The sequence below is a fragment of the Stomoxys calcitrans genome, chromosome 2 (genome assembly GCF_963082655.1).
Source record: "Stomoxys calcitrans chromosome 2, idStoCalc2.1, whole genome shotgun sequence".
Lineage (NCBI taxonomy): Eukaryota > Metazoa > Arthropoda > Insecta > Diptera > Muscidae > Stomoxys > Stomoxys calcitrans.
The window spans coordinates 103,211,838-103,228,942 of NC_081553.1; the positions used below are offsets into that span (position 1 = coordinate 103,211,838).

Here is a 17,105-nt window from a genome sequence, read left to right on the forward strand (position 1 = left end):
TCCGTCCGTCCGTCTGTTGTAATCACTCTACAGGCTTCAAAAATTGAGATATTGAGCTGAAATTTGGCACAGATACGTTTTTTTGATGCACGATGGCTAAGTTCTTGAACGGGCCATTTCGGACCATATTTGGATATAGCTGCTATATAGACCGATTTTCCGATAAAGGGTCTAATGCTCATAAAAACTTTTTTTTTTTCATCCGATTTTGCTGAAATTTTAAACAGTGAGTAGTTTTAGGCCTCCCGACATCTGACCCAAATATGCTTCAGATCGGACTCTATTTAAATATAGCTACCATATAGACCGATCTGCCGATAAAGGGTCTGAAGCCCATAAAAGCTTTATTTACTGCCCAATTTCGCTGAAATTTGAAACAATGAGTTATTTTAAAGCTCCCGACATTCGACCTAAGTATGCTTCAGATCGCACTATTTTTAGATATAGCTGCTATATAGACCGATCTCCCTATAAAGGATCTGAAGCCCATAAAAACTTTACTTTTTGAAACGATTTAGCTGAAATTTTAAACAGAGAGTATTTATAGGCCAACCAACATCTGACCCAAATATGGTTCAGATCGGACTATATATGGATATAGCTGTCATATAGACCGATCTGCCGATAAAGGGTCTTAAGCCCATAAAAGCTTAAAAAGCAATTTTGCTGAAATTTTAAACAGTTGGTTATTTTAAGCCTCTCGAGAACTGACCGTAGTATGGTTCAGATCGGACTATATTGAGATATAACTGGCATATAGACCGATCTCCCAATAGAGGGTCTGAAGCCCATAAAAACTTTGTTTTCGAACCGATTTCACTGAAATTTTAAGCAGTGAGTAGCTTTAGGCCTCCTAACATGGAACCTAAATATGGATCAAATGGGACTATATTTAGATATAGCTGCCATATAGACCGATCTACCGATATAGGGTCTGAAGCCCATAAAAGCTTAAATTATTGCCCAATTTCGCTGAAATTTGAAACAGTTGGTTATTTTAAGCCTCCCAAGAACTGATCTATGTATTGCTCAGATCGGACAATATTTAGATATAGCTGCCATATAGACCGATCTCCTGATAAAGGGTCTGAAACCCATAAAAGCTCTATTTTCTAAACGAATTCACTGAAATTTTAAGAAGTGAGTATTTTTGGGCCTCCTAACATAGGACCTAAATATGGTTCAGATCGGACTATATTTAGATATAGCTGCCTTATAGACCGATCTACCGATAAAGGGTCTGAGGCCCATAAAATCTTTATTTTTTAACCGATTTCGCTGAAATTTAATACAGTGGGTAGTTTTAGGCCTACCAATATCTGACCCAAATATTGCCAGATCGGACTATATTTAGATATAGCTGCCATATAGACCGATCTGCCGATAAAGGGTCTGAAGCCCATAAAAGCCCTATGTATTACCTGATTTCGCTGAAATTGTAAACAAGTCTCCCGACATCCGCCCCAACTATGGATTGGATCGGACTATATTTAGATATAGCTGCCATATAGACCGATCTGCCGATGAAGGGTCGGAAGCCCATGAAAGCATTATTTTTTTATCCAATTTCACTGAAGTTTAAAACAGTGAGTAGTTTCTGACCACCAGCCATCCGACCCAAATATGGTAAAAATAGGACTGTATTAAGATATAGCTGTCAAATAGACCGATAAGCCGGTTAAGGATCTGAAGCTCATAAAAGCTTTATTTATTTCCCGATTTTGTTGAAATTTGAAAAACAAAATTCAACAGTGACTTACCGGTGGTGGTGCCTATCCAAAGATCGGCCCGGCCGAACTAAATGCCTTTTTACTTGTTTTTTATACCCTCCACCATAAGATGGGGGGTATACTAATTTCGTCATTCTGATTGTAACTACTCGAAATATTCGTCTGAGATCCCATAAAGTATATATATTCTTGATCGTCGTGAAATTTTATGGCGATCTACCATGTCCGTCTGTCTGTCCGTCCGTCCGTCCGTCTGTCCGTCCGTCCGTCTGTCTGTCGAAAGCACGCTAACTTCCGAAGGAGTAAAGCTAGCCGCTTGAAATTTTGCACAAATACTTCTTATTAGTGTAGGTCGGTTGGTATTGTAAGTGGGCCATATCGGTCCATGTTTTGATATAGCTGCCATATAAACCGATCTTGGGTCTTGACTTCTTGAGCCTCTAGAGTGCGCAATTCTTATCCGATTGGGATGAAATTTTGCACGACTTGTTTTGTTATGACATCCAACAACTGTGCCAAGTATGGTTTAAATCGGTCCATGTTTTGATATAGCTGCCATATATACCGATCATGGGTCTTGACTTCTTGAGCCTCTAGAGGGCGCAATTCTTATCCAATTTGAATGAATTTTGGCACGTAGTATTTTGTTATGATACCCAACAACTGTGCCAAGTATGGTTGAAATCGGTCTATCACCTGATATAGCTGCCATATAAACCGATCTTGGGTCTTGACTTCTTAAGCCTCTAGAGTGCGCAATTCTTATCCGATTGGAATGAATTTTTGGCACAAAGTATTTCGCTATGATATCCAACAACTGTGCCAAGTATGGTTGAAATCGGTCCATAACCTGATATAGCTGTCATATAAACAGATCTGGGGATTTGACTTCTTGAGCTTCTAGAGGGCGCAATTCCTATCCGATTTGGCTGAAATTTTGCATGACGTATTTTATTTTTACTTTCAACAACTGTGTCAAATAAGGTTCAAATCGGTTCATAACCTGATATAGCTGCCATATAAACCGATCTGGGATCTTGACTTCTTGACCCCTTGAAGTCGCAATTATTATCCGATATGCCTGAAATTTTGTACGACGGGTCCTCTCATGACCATCAACAAACGTGTTTATTATGGTCTGAATCGGTCTATAGCCCGATACAGATCCCATATAAATCGTTCTCTCTATTTTACTTCGTGAGCCCCAATGGGCGCAATTCTTATACGAATTGGCTGAAATTTTACACAGGTCTCCAACATATAATTTAATTGTGGTCCGAACCGGACCATATCTTGATATCGTTTTAATAGCAGAACAACTCTTTTCTTATATCTTTTTTGTCTAAGAAGAGATGCCGGGAAAAGAACTCGACAAATGCGATCCATGGTGGAGGGTATATAAGATTCGGCCCGGCCGAACTTAGCACGCTTTTACTTGTTTTTAAGTAATAGCCTCGTCTACTCACCTTCTGGATCCCCCATAGGATTTTCGCCGTCCTACCGACCGTTTCGCTGTTCCACAATATTGAATGCGCATTCGTCGTCCACGCCCCTAAGTCGAACTGCGTCGACCCGAAAAGCTTCGGGTTAACCAAGTTTATTGACGGCTGTCCTCTGGCCTTCACCACCAAATCGTATGCCCTTTCATTCCCGTTATGGCCCGGCACCCAAACGATGCTGATTTCGCCATCCTCAGAGAAGGCGTTAATCTCCTTCTTACACTGCAAGACTGTTCGTGACCTTACCGCCCTGGTTGTTATTGTCCTTATGGCAATTTTACTGTCCGTAAAGACGTTCACACTCGACGTCCTCGCGTTAGCACCACACCACCTGACACATTCCGTGATCGCCCGGATCTTTGTATTATAGTCAGGCAGTCTAAAACAGATCTGAGTCCCTGGGTTTCCAATGTAGACCCCCAGGTCCACTCTGCACTTTAGCTTTGATCCATCCGTGTAACATGATCTTCCAGATGGCAATGCTAGGGCTCCGTCAATCCAAGACTGTGCCGCAGGCGGCAGTGCCTCGCAACCGACCTCAAGGTTCATCTCATGTATTCGATTGGAAACCTCTTCCCTTCCTTCCAGGTTTCATATCGTCGCCTCGATTATACCGCGATGGTATGAGGTGCTTCCATCCTCAATCCTTTCTCCCATCGCCTTAAGTCTCTTAGCCACAGAGGCTGCCTCACACTAATTCTGTACATCAAAGGGTCGGATATCTAGAATAGTCTCCAGTGGGCGTGGGCTCCGCCTATGCCTAGACAACATGTTCTCGGAACCTGTTGTATGGTCCTTATGTTGCACTGAGGCGTATATAAGTATTAGTCTAAACACGCTTCTGTAGAGCCAGTGGACTATCCTTGAATTCAGGCCCTATTTTAGTGCCCAACATCTGTGAGCCTTTTTCAGTACGCTCCTGAATGTTTCCCACTTCCCATTCAGTTTCCTGTCCAAAATCACACCTAAGTATTTGACCTTGCCAGATTTCGAAATCGTCTTATTGAGGAAATGTGGTGCGTTATATTGGCCCACCATCGCCTTTCTCGTGAACAGGCATATTTCAGTCTTCTCTGGGTAAACATTGAGACCTCTGTTCCAAAGTAGACCGATAGGGACAGCAGGCAACCACATATTTTTTTTTCGCTCTTTTGACATTTATCTTCAGTAAGATTAGCCATTTCATAATTCGGAGACCGTGGCCTCAATATTAAGAGCGCAACGTCCAATTTAGCGTAGAGGCTTATTTTTTACTGAATGGCTTCGTCAGTATGCAAAATATGCGTTATTGGTCAGATAGCACTTCATACGCACTTCATGAGTCATCGTTGCATCCCTAAAAAATTACAGTTTGGTGTGGTTTGTGGGTCGGCGGCGTCATTGGGCCGCACTTCCTCCATGATGATCAAGACCGGCACGTTACTAAGAATGGGAATCGCTTCTGTTCAATGATAAAAGAATATTTTTGGCCCCAATTGGATGATGTAGACTTGAAGGATATGTGGTCCAACAGAACGGCGCCACAAGCCACACAGCAAATGCCACAAACAATTCATTGGAAACTAATGTTATCATACGACATGGTCCAATCGATTGGCGCATCGGTAGTGCGATTTGACGCCGATAGACAATTTCTAATGGGAACCTATTCTTGGGAACCCACCACCATGGATTCTGCTAAAAATCTATACAAAATAAATTTAGTTGAAGGGCATAATTTTATTCTGCATACCAAAGTTATGTCAAACCAGCAAAATTTAAACCTTCTAGGAACCGAACAAGAATGATCGAGACACCGGTTTACATGGGAGCTATATCAGGTTATAGACTGATTTCAATCGTATTTGGCACAATTGTTGGAAGTCGTAACAGAACACCGCATGCAAAATTTTAGCCAATTTTAGGGCCAATAAGTCAAATCTGGAGATCGGTTGATATGGGAGCTATATATCTATATCTATCTATATATATATCTGTTTACATCCAAAACCCCTACATATTTTACGGTCAAACTACATTCCCAATTTGTTTATCGAAAATCCCCAGATAACCATATTGGATTATTTACAATCTTGTTTTGACGTTTCATCAAATGACGTATTTTTTCGCCGCGATTAGTAACCCATCAAAATTGATATTTCCGCAAAAAAATCTGAGGCCTTCTGTCTCTTTCGCTGTTCATCTTCATACTGGTAAGACGTATTCCCCCTCAATAAAATCCAAGCATATTTGTTCAATCCTAACTCCACTGCTTTTTCTCATTCCTTTTGTTTTCATATGTTCACTGGGAACATATTCTCCAACCATTCTTACGAAGATGCAAAGCCATTAGTGAAGTGTTACTTCTGACTTTTGCAGTGGACTCAATCAATACACCATCTTCCCACAGATCGAAGTGCACTCCCGCACACATAAACATTTTGGTCCAATTCGAACCTGATACCTACGACCTCTTGGAGCAGGCACTCTCAGAAGTTTCAATTCCAGAAGTTCCAGTTCTTGTCATCCCGATAAAAACAGGTTAGTGTTACATTGCCTTTTGTGTTCTAGCTATTTGTTATTGAGGTGCTATAGAGTGAGGATTGACACAGAATAAGCTACAGTCAAAAGCGCATTTAACCACGTGTCAAATTTATAAATTGTGCTATAAGAAGAAAATAAATTAATTAGTCCGCATACAGAATTTATATAAGCCAAACTGGGAGATCATACATTTGTTTGGTCACTATGGAAAATACACTTATTAATGTGACAAAATAATCACCAAGACTTCGTTTACAAGCATTGCCTGAAATATTGGATTAATTGGACCATAAGGCATGGGCCCTTCATGGACAAAGCATTGGTGAGTCGTGTGTTTTTAAATCCAAAAATACAAACATTCCATAAATGAAGTAAAGAAAAAATTCTTTCAATATCCATGTGCATGAGGCAAAGTAAAATCGGTGGTGTATGTTCAGTGCGCGCTTCCTACTTTGCAGTTGATATACCCATGAATGCACAGTAGCCAAAGATGATATGGGATTTCATTGTGCTCTGTGGTTATTTCTCTTGCAGTGAATGTATGCTTATTTTGATTTTCAGCTATTTGTTGTTATTTGAGATCATCCAGTCATTTACGATATCTTCTGTTCATTCCCATTGTCCCTAAGTCAACTCTTTTTTTTCTAATTACCACTCCTATTCTCTATCACTCAAACCATTGCACTCTCTTACAAGTGATCTTTCCACATAGAAGCTTCATTTCATTTTGTCAGTGATCATAACTTGTCATACGATTGTATCATAGGGGTACAAACAAGTTATTTTATGACTACACTACTCCCATGCGCTGTGTACTAATAAGTTCGCTTGTGGGTACAATTTTCTCTTCTATGTTTGGAGCCAATCTGATTTTCATCACTGGTGCCTGTATTTATTGGAGTCTGCGCAGTGGTTGATTTCCTCTCTTGAGTTATAAATATTTCGGTTCTCCGTTCTCCATTCCTTCTTTCTTCTTTCGAGGTTATTGACCCCCAACAGTTTTGAATAAGGCTACAGCTGATTCATGACGTCACTAGTGCAGTTTAGCCTAGCGATGTATCTATGACTTATGTTTTTGAATCTCTGTTGGGATCCATTTGTGGTTGAATATTCTTTTTCTTGGTTTTTCAGTGTGACTAGATACTTTTGTGTTTCAAAGGTACATTTTACGCTTTGTTTGATTAACAGGAATTAATTCTATATTTTGTCTACGGGCGAAATCTGTTTGAATAGAGACTTCCTGTTAAGGAACAGAATTATTCGACCTAGTCGATTTTTGGTTTGCTGTGCATTTCCCCACATTTTTTTTTATCTACTGCCTTCCCACGGTGCTTTTGAGATTGTATAAAGGCAATCGAATGTAGATACGATCATGTCCTTGGATAAGTTCATCCGATTGTCTGACAGGCTTGTCGAATTTGAGGCACTCCTTAATGATAAGCATACCAAGTTGTCCTCATGTTATGCTGTTGAGACGCACAAGGAGGAAGTCAAGGAAATTTGGGATAGGCTGAAGCCAGTTTACGAGCAATGCCTTGGCGATTTGGAAGAGGAGGCAGTTGGGGATGAGATGCCTTTTGGGGGAAATGACGAGAAGGCTTCTGAGGTTGAAATGGTCAAGTCAAAGTTTAGAAGTGCTTTCTCAACTTATTGTCGATGCGTTGAACATTTAGGGGAGGTGCTTCAACAGCTCTCCCAACCCATTTCTACAACGGCTTCGAATCAACCTCAGGGATTTAAACTCCCACCATGTGAAATTCCTACATTCGGTGGCGATTATCCCACATGGCCCACATTCCGGGACATGTTTACGGCGGTCTGTATTCGGAATTCTCGTCTTAGTCCGGTGGAGAAGCTATTTCATCTGACTCAAAGGACGAAGGGAGAGGCCAATGAGATAGTGAGGAAATTCCCTTTGACTCAGGAGAATTTTGCCTTGGCTTGGAGAAGTCTTTGTTCACAGTACGAGAACAAACGGGTTCTTGTCAACACTCAACTGAAGGCACTTTTTAATATTTCTTCCATTCATTCAGAATCTGCCGGCGCACTTAAGTCTCTTCAGCGAGACATAAATGCTTGCATCTCCATGTTGAAGCTTTATGACATTGATGTTGACAGTTGGGACCCCATTTTCATTTATATATGCTCCAGTCGTCTTCCTGACGTGACCCTTACTTTATGGGAACAGACATTGGAGGACAAAACTTTAATTCCGAAATGGTCTGTCTTCGATACATTTCTGACAAATCGACATAGGACCTTAGAATCTGTGTCCGAAATCCGTAAAAAGGACACGATGTCGACTGGCTCTAATACGGGGCAGAGGTCATGCCCGAAGTCCGGGGGCAAGAACATAAGGGCTTTTCAGAATAAAGTTTCTGAGTCCAACTGCAAACTGTGCCCTAATGAGGTTCACGTTATTCGAAAGTGTCCTAAGTTTTTGCAAATGAGTGTGAATCAGAGGTTGGCGGAAATTAAGAGATTGAGTCTATGCCTAAATTGTTTTTCCAAATCCCATTCCGTGAGACACTGTTCGAGTAAGTTTTCTTGTCTGAAGTGCAACAAACGCCACAATTCTTTACTACACCGAGAACAGACGCCTTCGACCCAGGGCCAGCCCGATACGAACGCTCATACCACTTCCAGTTCTGTCACATCTCCGATACCAAATTCCTGTACTCTACAGTCCACTAATTCCGGAGGTGGTTTAATACAGACATGCTTTTCAAGTCATTCCAAAGGGGTTCTGTTGGGCACGGCTATGGTGAAGATTTGTCATAATGGTTTGGATTATCTGGCAAGAGCACTAGTTGATTCAGGTTCTGAGGGTACCTTCATTTCCGAGAAGTTGTTCAATCAGCTTAAATTGCCGTTCAAACGTATGAGTGCGAGTATTTCGGGGTTAAATAATACAATTTCCGCCTCCGTTCAGAAGGAATGCCGTTTCAAGTTAAATTCAATAGTGGATCCGAATTTTGAGGTCTGGGCTTCAGCACTGGTGGTACCACATTTGTCAGGAAGCCTGCCATCGAGAACCTTTCATCCGAACTCATTAGTCGATTTGCCCGACATTCCTTTTGCAGACCCCCGGTTTTATGAAAGTTCCAAAATTGATCTTCTTCTAGGTGGGGACATTCTTCCATTTATAATGCTCTCGGGCATTAGACGAGAAGTCTGTGGATCGTTGCTTGCACAGGAAACTGTATTTGGATGGATCCTTACAGGTCCAATTCCTTCTGAATCCATTCCTTCATCTCCTAGAGTTGTGTCTTATTTTTGTGAAGTTGCTCTAGAATCACTGATTTCCCGTTTTTGGGAGGTGGAAGACCTTCCAAGGAAGACGTTTTTATCTCGTTCAGATCAGTATTGTGAGGATTTGTATGCAGCGACTACTACAAGGGATAAAGAGGGCCGATATATGGTTTCACTTCCATTTAGGGAGGGTTTTCCGGAGGATGTTAACATCGGTCACTCTAGAAACTGTGCGATGGCACAGTTCATAAGGAATGAGGCACGTCTTCTCCGAAATCCAGTTTTCAAGTCCGAGTATGACAAAGTGCTTGAGGAATATACGTCCTTAAAGCACATGTCCAGGGTTTCTGCCCCTAAAGATGTACACTCTTGCGATTATTATTATTTACCCCATCACGCCGTTGTAAAGCCCGAGAGCACTACGACAAAAGTGAGGGTGGTATTCAATGCCTCTTCCCCCTCATCCAATGGTGTCAGTTTAAACGATGTTTTATATGCTGGCCCTGTTTTACAGAATGACCTTGTCGTGCTCATTCTTAGGTGGAGATTTTTCCGTTATGTATTCAACGGGGACATAACGAAAATGTATCGGCAGATACTAATACGTCCGGAACATAGAGTTTTCCAAAGAATTCTTCACCGTATAGACCCTAATGGAAGTATTTCTGACTACGAACTCGATACGGTGACTTTCGGAGTCAATTGTGCCCCCTTCCTTGCCATAAGGACTATCCTGCAGTTGGCTGACGATGTGAAAGAGTCATTTCCATTAGCAGCCCATATATTACGGGATTCGATGTATGTGGACGATGCTCTCGCAGGTGCCCACACAATTGAGGATGCGATTGAGTCGAGAAATCAGCTTATTAGAGCTTTGATGTCCGCTGGTTTTTCAATGAGGAAGTGGGCATCTAATTCCAAGATGGTCCTTTCCGACCTTTCTACTGACCAACTGCTTTCCGAGGACTTTTTGAATTTAGATGACCGAAGTACTGCTAAAACTTTAGGCATTCGCTGGAATGCATCTTCTGATTCATTTTACTTTTCTACTTCACCATTTCCCGACAATTGCAAATTTACGAAAAGGGAAATTTTATCGCAAATCTCCAAACTCTTTGACCCTGCCGGTTGGTTGGCCCCATGCATTGTTATAGCGAAAATGATTATGCAGACTATTTGGACCGAAGGTACAAAGTGGGACGAGGAAGTTTCCCCACAATCATTGTCTGGCTGGAGATGTTTTCAGTCTGCATATCCGTCAATAAATTCCATTGTCGTGCCAAGGTGGTTTGAGTATAGCCCAGATTGTGATATCCAGTTTCATGGTTTCAGTGACGCCTCAGAGAAGGCATACGCGGCTGCACTCTACGTTCGGGTCAGTAAGAGGGGGTCAACATCCGTCCATTTGGTTTCATGTAAGACTAAAGTTGCACCATTGAAGACACTTTCGATTCCACGATTGGAATTGTGTGGGGCAACTTTACTTGCTGAAATGCTTGACCACCTACTTCCTCAATTACATATCCAGGATTATTCAGTGTTTTGTTGGACGGACTCCACTATTGTCCTGTCTTGGCTTAGTAAACCTCCTTGTTTTTGGTCGACGTTCGTGGCCAATCGGGTATCAAGGATCACCCAGGTTATTGATGTTTCTAAATGGCATCATGTAAGGTCTGACTTTAATCCAGCTGATTTGGCCAGTCGGGGTATATATCCGACTGAACTTCTGAATAACAACCTATGGTGGCATGGACCATCGTGGCTAAGTAGCCCCAAGCATGCTTGGCCAAAGCTCAGCGAGTGTTCAAGCGAGCCTATTGAGCTTGAAAGGAAGACTGTGAAGGTCCATTTTTCCTATTTTCGTGATTTTGACGACATCCTGGAAAGGTTTTCCTCTTTTTCAAGAGCCATTCGGGTTATTGCATACATATATCGGTTTTTCCACAGCACGCATCCAAAATACCGATCTAAGCACCAGAGGCATAGGGCAACAATTTCACCATCAGAGGTTTTGATGGTGCAGAACCGCCTTCTCTCCATGACTCAGAAAGCTTACTTTCCCGACGAATATTTGGCACTGTCTGCGAAGAAAACTATTGCCTCCAAAAGCTCATTATTAAGTTTAAATCCATTCCTGGATGATGAAGGTGTTATGAGGATATGTGGGAGGCTGACATCATCTCCGGTCTTGTCGTATAATGAAAGACATCCGGTTATACTTCCGTATAGTAGCCAGTTATCTCGTCTCCTGGTTAAATTCACCCATGAGATTTCCATTCATGGTGGCAACCAACTGGTTCTCCGTTTGCTTCGTATGCAATTTTGGATAATCAAAGTTAAAAATTTGATTAAGACGATTATTAACAGATGTAAACCGTGCATCCTTTATAAGCAACGGTGTCAGCGACAAATGATGTCCGCACTGCCTCCAGAAAGAACTGAAATTTTCAGGCCTTTTACTCACACTGGTCTGGATTTCACTGGGCCATTCGATATAAAGAATTATTCCGGCCGGTGCTGTCGCATCACCAAAGGCTATGTATGTGTCTTTGTGTGTTTTGCGACCAAGGCCATTCATTTGGAACCCACATCAGATCTGTCCACCAACACGTTTTTGGCGGCTTTTACTAGATTTGCTTCATGGCGTGGATGTCCTCTCCATCTCTATTCCGACAATGGCACTAACTTCGTTGGTGCGTCCAAGGTCTTGGCAAGAGATTTCCTCCAATCATCCCAGCAGTTACTTGAGTCCAAATATGCTCACCAGGGTATAGCATGGCATTTTATCCCTCCTGGAGCCCCACATATGGGTGGGCTTTGGGAGGCAGGGGTAAAAAGTTTTAAGTCCCATTTCCGAAAGGTGGCGGCGAATTCCAAACACACCTTTGAAGAGTTTCAAACTTTACTGTCTAAAATTGAGGCTTGTTTGAACTCACGCCCACTTTGCCCTATATCTCAAGAATCATCCGATTTATCGGCCCTAACACCTGGTCATTTCTTGATTGGGGCTCCGATTTTAATGCCTATTGATCCAAATATGAAAAATGTCTCATTATCCCTCGTGAATCGATGGCAACGATTAAAAATTATGCACCAACATTTTTGTATTCGATGGAAGGACGAATACCTGAAAGAGCTCCACAAGCGCCACAAGTGGAAAAATCCCACTGCGAACTTGGAAGAAAATTCGTTGGTTGTAGTTCGAGAAGAAAATTTGCCCCCAAATTGTTGGCGATTGGGTAGAATCTCGAAAGTGTGTCCAGGCTCAGATGGTCGAGTCCGTGTCGCCGAGATTATTACCGAGAAAGGTAAAATCACAAGGCCGATCACAAAGTTAGTCGTTCTTCCTAACGAATCCACCTTTTAACACTTTAATCCTTTGATCAAAATCTAATTGGTACTAAAACTACATTCAATCCTAGCAAAAAAAATGCGTGGTAACCAAAAGGCCAGTAAACCAAATAGTAAGAAGCCCGGGCAATATGTATGCAGATTGTGTAGATGGACCCATCCACTCCGAAAATGTAAAAAGTTCTTGGAAATGGAACCTATTAGACGGCTTCAACTGGTAAACAAATTCGGCTACTGTAAGAACTGCTTGGCACATTCGCACTCCCAAGGTTCTTGTTTTACAACGACTGGTTGCCGGTACTGCCAAAAAAACCATCACAGCCTACTTCATATGCACAAGGCACAACAACAAACTCGGAGCCAAAAAGGACGGCCTCATTCTACACAACAAAAACAGTCCAAAAATAAATCCCGAAGCTCAAAAACTCCAAATTCACATCCAAAGCCAAACCCGAATCCAATACTAAATCCGGATTCAAATCCAAATTTGAAGCCAACTGCAAGGTCGAAATCGTGTGAAAATAAATCTTCCAATGCTTCTTTATCTGCTATCCTAAAGCAGAATACAGTTACGCTACTCCCAACCGTGGTTGTGGAAATCGAAGGTAACAAAGGAAAATGCAGAGTACGTTGTTTGCTTGATACTGGATCCCAATATAGCCGCATATCTTCAAGTTTAGTGCGCCAATTGGGACTTACAACGCTTACTCTAAACGAAGAGACAATTTGCCCAATTGTTTTGGCATCCGTGTACGATCCAGACATACGAATCGAGGTTACACTCCGCGTAACTAATAGAATTTCCGTGCGCACACCCGGCAAATTGCTTTCAAAATCCATAAAGGCCAAATACACCAATATAATGCTTGCAGACGCTTCATTCTACAAACCAGGCCCTATAGATGTAATACTTGGTATCGACATATACTCTTTAGTGATAAGAGAAGGCATTTCCAACCATTCTGGTCTGCCAACTGCCCAGAATACTATGTTTGGATGGACCATCTATGGCAGTTGCCCAATGTAGTTTTTACCTTGCACTTTGAATTATTACTCGCATCAACTGAAATCCAACAAAACTGAACTCACTCTAAATAGCAAACTGAACACTTAAGCAAATGTAACCTAACACCAACACTTCAATATACGTACATAATTTTAAAATTATTATAAAAATACAAATCTAGTTTCTATTTTCAATTGAAAATACAAAGAAGTATTTATAACCTTAAGAGTACAATGAATTACATAACTTTCCTAACCTAGCGAATTAATTTGAAAATTATTTGTAGAAATTATATTTTTTAATACTAAATTAACATGAATTGTAAACGGAAAATCAATTCTGATGTGGTACGAACTATTTGTTGCAGTAATACTGCAAGGGGGGCGGAATGTTTACATCCAAAACCCCTACATATTTTACGGTCAAACTACATTCCCAATTTGTTTATCGAAAATCCCCAGATAACCATATTGGATTATTTACAATCTTGTTTTGACGTTTCATCAAATGACGTATTTTTTCGCCGCGATTAGTAACCCATCAAAATTGATATTTCCGCAAAAAAATCTGAGGCCTTCTGTCTCTTTCGCTGTTCATCTTCATACTGGTAAGACGTATTCCCCCTCAATAAAATCCAAGCATATTTGTTCAATCCTAACTCCACTGCTTTTTCTCATTCCTTTTGTTTTCATATGTTCACTGGGAACATATTCTCCAACCATTCTTACGAAGATGCAAAGCCATTAGTGAAGTGTTACTTCTGACTTTTGCAGTGGACTCAATCAATACACCATCTTCCCACAGATCGAAGTGCACTCCCGCACACATAAACAATATCTATCTCTGATCCGATATGGCAATCGACCACTATCATTATTTCGACGCATATTGCGAGGTGTTACAAACGGAATGACTAGATTAGTATACCCCCATCCTATGGTGGTGGGTATAAAAAGGCATTAAGTTCGGCGGGCCAAACTTTGGATACTCACTACCTCGGATATATATATTGGGTTGCCCAAAAAGTAATTGCGGATTTTTCATATAGTCGGCGTTGACAAATTTTTTCACAGCTTGTGACTCTGTAATTGCATTCTTTCTTCTGTCAGTTATCAGCTGTGACTTTTACCTTGCTTTAGAAAAAAAGTGTAAAAAAAGTATATTTGATTAAAATTCATTCTAAGTTTTATTAAAAATGCATTTACTTCCTTTTAAAAAAATCCGCAATTACTTTTTGGGCAACCCAATATTAAACACCTTTCATCATAATGCGATGAAATATGCATCATTTATGAACCCATAGCAGCTATATCAATAGATAGTCCGATCTCCATTGGTTAAAAAATGAAGCTTTTATGAGCCTAAAACCTTAATTCGAGAGTATATCCAAATATACACCGATCAGAGTTATATTTTACACGAATGTCGAAGAGCCTGCCACAGCTCACTGTGTCAAATTTCAGCGAAATCCAGTAATAAACGTTATTTTATAGCCGTAAGAACTTAAATCGGGAGATCGGTATACATTCCAGCTTTATTCACGTATACCCTAGTCTTGACCATACCCGGTACAGAACTCATTGTGCAAAATTTAAGCGAATTCGGTTAAAAAATTCACCTTGTATGGACCTTAAATCGAAAGATCAGTATATATGGCAGCAACATCCAACTCTGGATCGATCTGAGCCATTTTAAACAGGATAGTCAAGGCGCCTAACTCGCTATTCCAAATTTCAGCGAAATCTGTCAATAAATATGGCTGTTATGGGCCCAAGACCTTACATTGAGAGATCAGTCTAAAAGGCAGCTATATCTAAATCTGGACCGATCTAGGCCAAATTAAAGAAGGATGTCGAGGAGCATAACGTATCTCACTGTCCCAAACTTCAGCGAAATCGGGTAATAAATGAGAATTTTATGGGTCTAAGACCTTAAATCGTGAGATCAAATATATAACAGCTATATCCAAATCTAAGCTGATCTGGACACAAATTAAACAAGGATATCGAGGGGTCTAACATAACGCACTGTCTCAAATATCAGCGAAATCGAGACGAAATCCGGCCAAAACCAAGAGAATGAAGTAGATCTAACATCCAAACTTTAATGGGCGAACCCTCCTCTTACCCTATTTTCAAAAACGCCAGATCTCGGAGATGGTTGAACGATTTAAGTGAAATTTAGTTTGCTTATAATAACTCGAAAAAAAAAATTTGGTATACCTTTTTAAAATAGATTGTCTATAGCGGCCGCCAGGGGGTCCACCTCACGCCCAAAAACACCACCATATCTGACATATTCATCGACCATAGCAATATAAGGCCCAAATGAAAGAAATTTGGGAGTAGAGCACCATATTGGGACGAAATGTCTTAAAGGCCTTACCAGCACCCCCAAAACAGGACTTTTTTTCCTGGCCGTGCCAATATAGGGCTCAATTAAATTAAGAGAGTGAAATAAGGCGATGCGGAGCTCACATATAAACTGATCTCCCGATTATAACTCTTGAGCCTCTAGAGAGCGCAATTCTTATCCAATTTGGCTGAAATTTTTAACTCTAAAGTTTTCCATGAAATTAAACAGATGTGCCAAGTATGGTCCGAATCAGTCCAAACACTAACATAGCTCCGATATAAACCTATATCTCAATTACGCTTCTTGGGCCTCTAGAGGGCGTAATTATTAACCGATTTCTTTCTTCTTGAGAGCACAATTCTTATCCAATTTGGCTAAAATTTTGAATTCTTAAGTTATCTAAGAAATTAAACAGATGTTCCAAATATGGTCCGAATCAGTCCAAACCCGAACATAGATCCCATATAGAGCGATCTCGCGATTTTTTGTCTTGAGCCTCTAGAGGGCGTATTTGTTAACTGAATTGTCTGAAATTTAGCACAGTATCCTTTTCTATAACCTCTTAGTTTCAGGTATGGCTTGAATCGGCGAAATTCTAATCTGATTTGGTTGCAATTTTGCACAACGACTTCTATGAACTCCACGTGTCAAATATGGTCTGAATAGGTCAATAAAGGATGCAATTGTTATCCGATTTTGTTGAAATGTTGCACACTGGCATCTACTATGGTCTCCAATATCCAACCAATGTATGGTACGAATCGGGCCAATAGCGTAGCAATTCTTATCCTTTATTCCTTGTCTGCCTATGAGAAGATACCGGCCAAAGAACTTGACAAATGCCATCCATGGTGGAGGGTATATACGATTCGGCCCGGCCGAACTTAACACGTTTTTACTTGTGATAATGGCGTAGAATAAAAGACACAAAAGTGACAGCTACCGAAATACCGGGTGATTCAAAATACCATCTCGTGTTTGGTGATTTTTCAACTCATTTAAACTTTATCTTGTCGATTTTTCTTTCAGTATGAATCCTTTGCTTTCCTGCCTGTCATAAAGGATGTTATAACAACAAATTAAGTACAAGTACCATTTTATTAACATCAACTCCTTTGTTTTCTGCCTTTTTCATAATTTCTTAATTTATCTTCAAGAGGGTTTCTTTTCTGTCTGGACTTTTTACACCTTCCGCAAAAAAAATCAGTTTTCCTCATTTTTAAGCTCTTGCATAGCATTATGAATTTCAGGATGCAATTTTTCAAGTACTGACTTAACACCATTATTTTTAATTGATTATAATTATTCGGCTCTTCTCACTATGGGCCACTTTTATTGGTGGGTAGGTGAATGGATGGGTAAGTAAGTGCTGTTTGGCCATAATTGATT

General features: G+C 40.7%; 2 protein-coding genes across 2 annotated transcripts; both read left to right on the forward strand.

Moving 5' to 3' along the window:
* The first annotated feature begins 5,411 nt into the window (after positions 1–5,411).
* LOC131994727 (uncharacterized) lies at positions 5,412–16,799 on the forward strand. The gene is made up of 3 exons (XM_059361568.1): positions 5,412–5,749; positions 12,427–13,259; positions 16,746–16,799. Exons 2-3 carry the CDS (start codon positions 12,435–12,437, stop codon positions 16,797–16,799), a joined length of 879 nt encoding a protein of 292 aa, XP_059217551.1. The 5' UTR covers positions 5,412–5,749; positions 12,427–12,434.
* On the forward strand, positions 7,125–12,247 carry LOC131994726 (uncharacterized). The gene is made up of 3 exons (XM_059361567.1): positions 7,125–10,379; positions 11,052–11,772; positions 12,123–12,247. The coding sequence occupies exons 1-3, from the start codon at positions 7,125–7,127 to the stop codon at positions 12,245–12,247; spliced, it is 4,101 nt and encodes a 1,366-aa protein (XP_059217550.1).
* Positions 16,800–17,105: the final 306 nt, after the last annotated feature.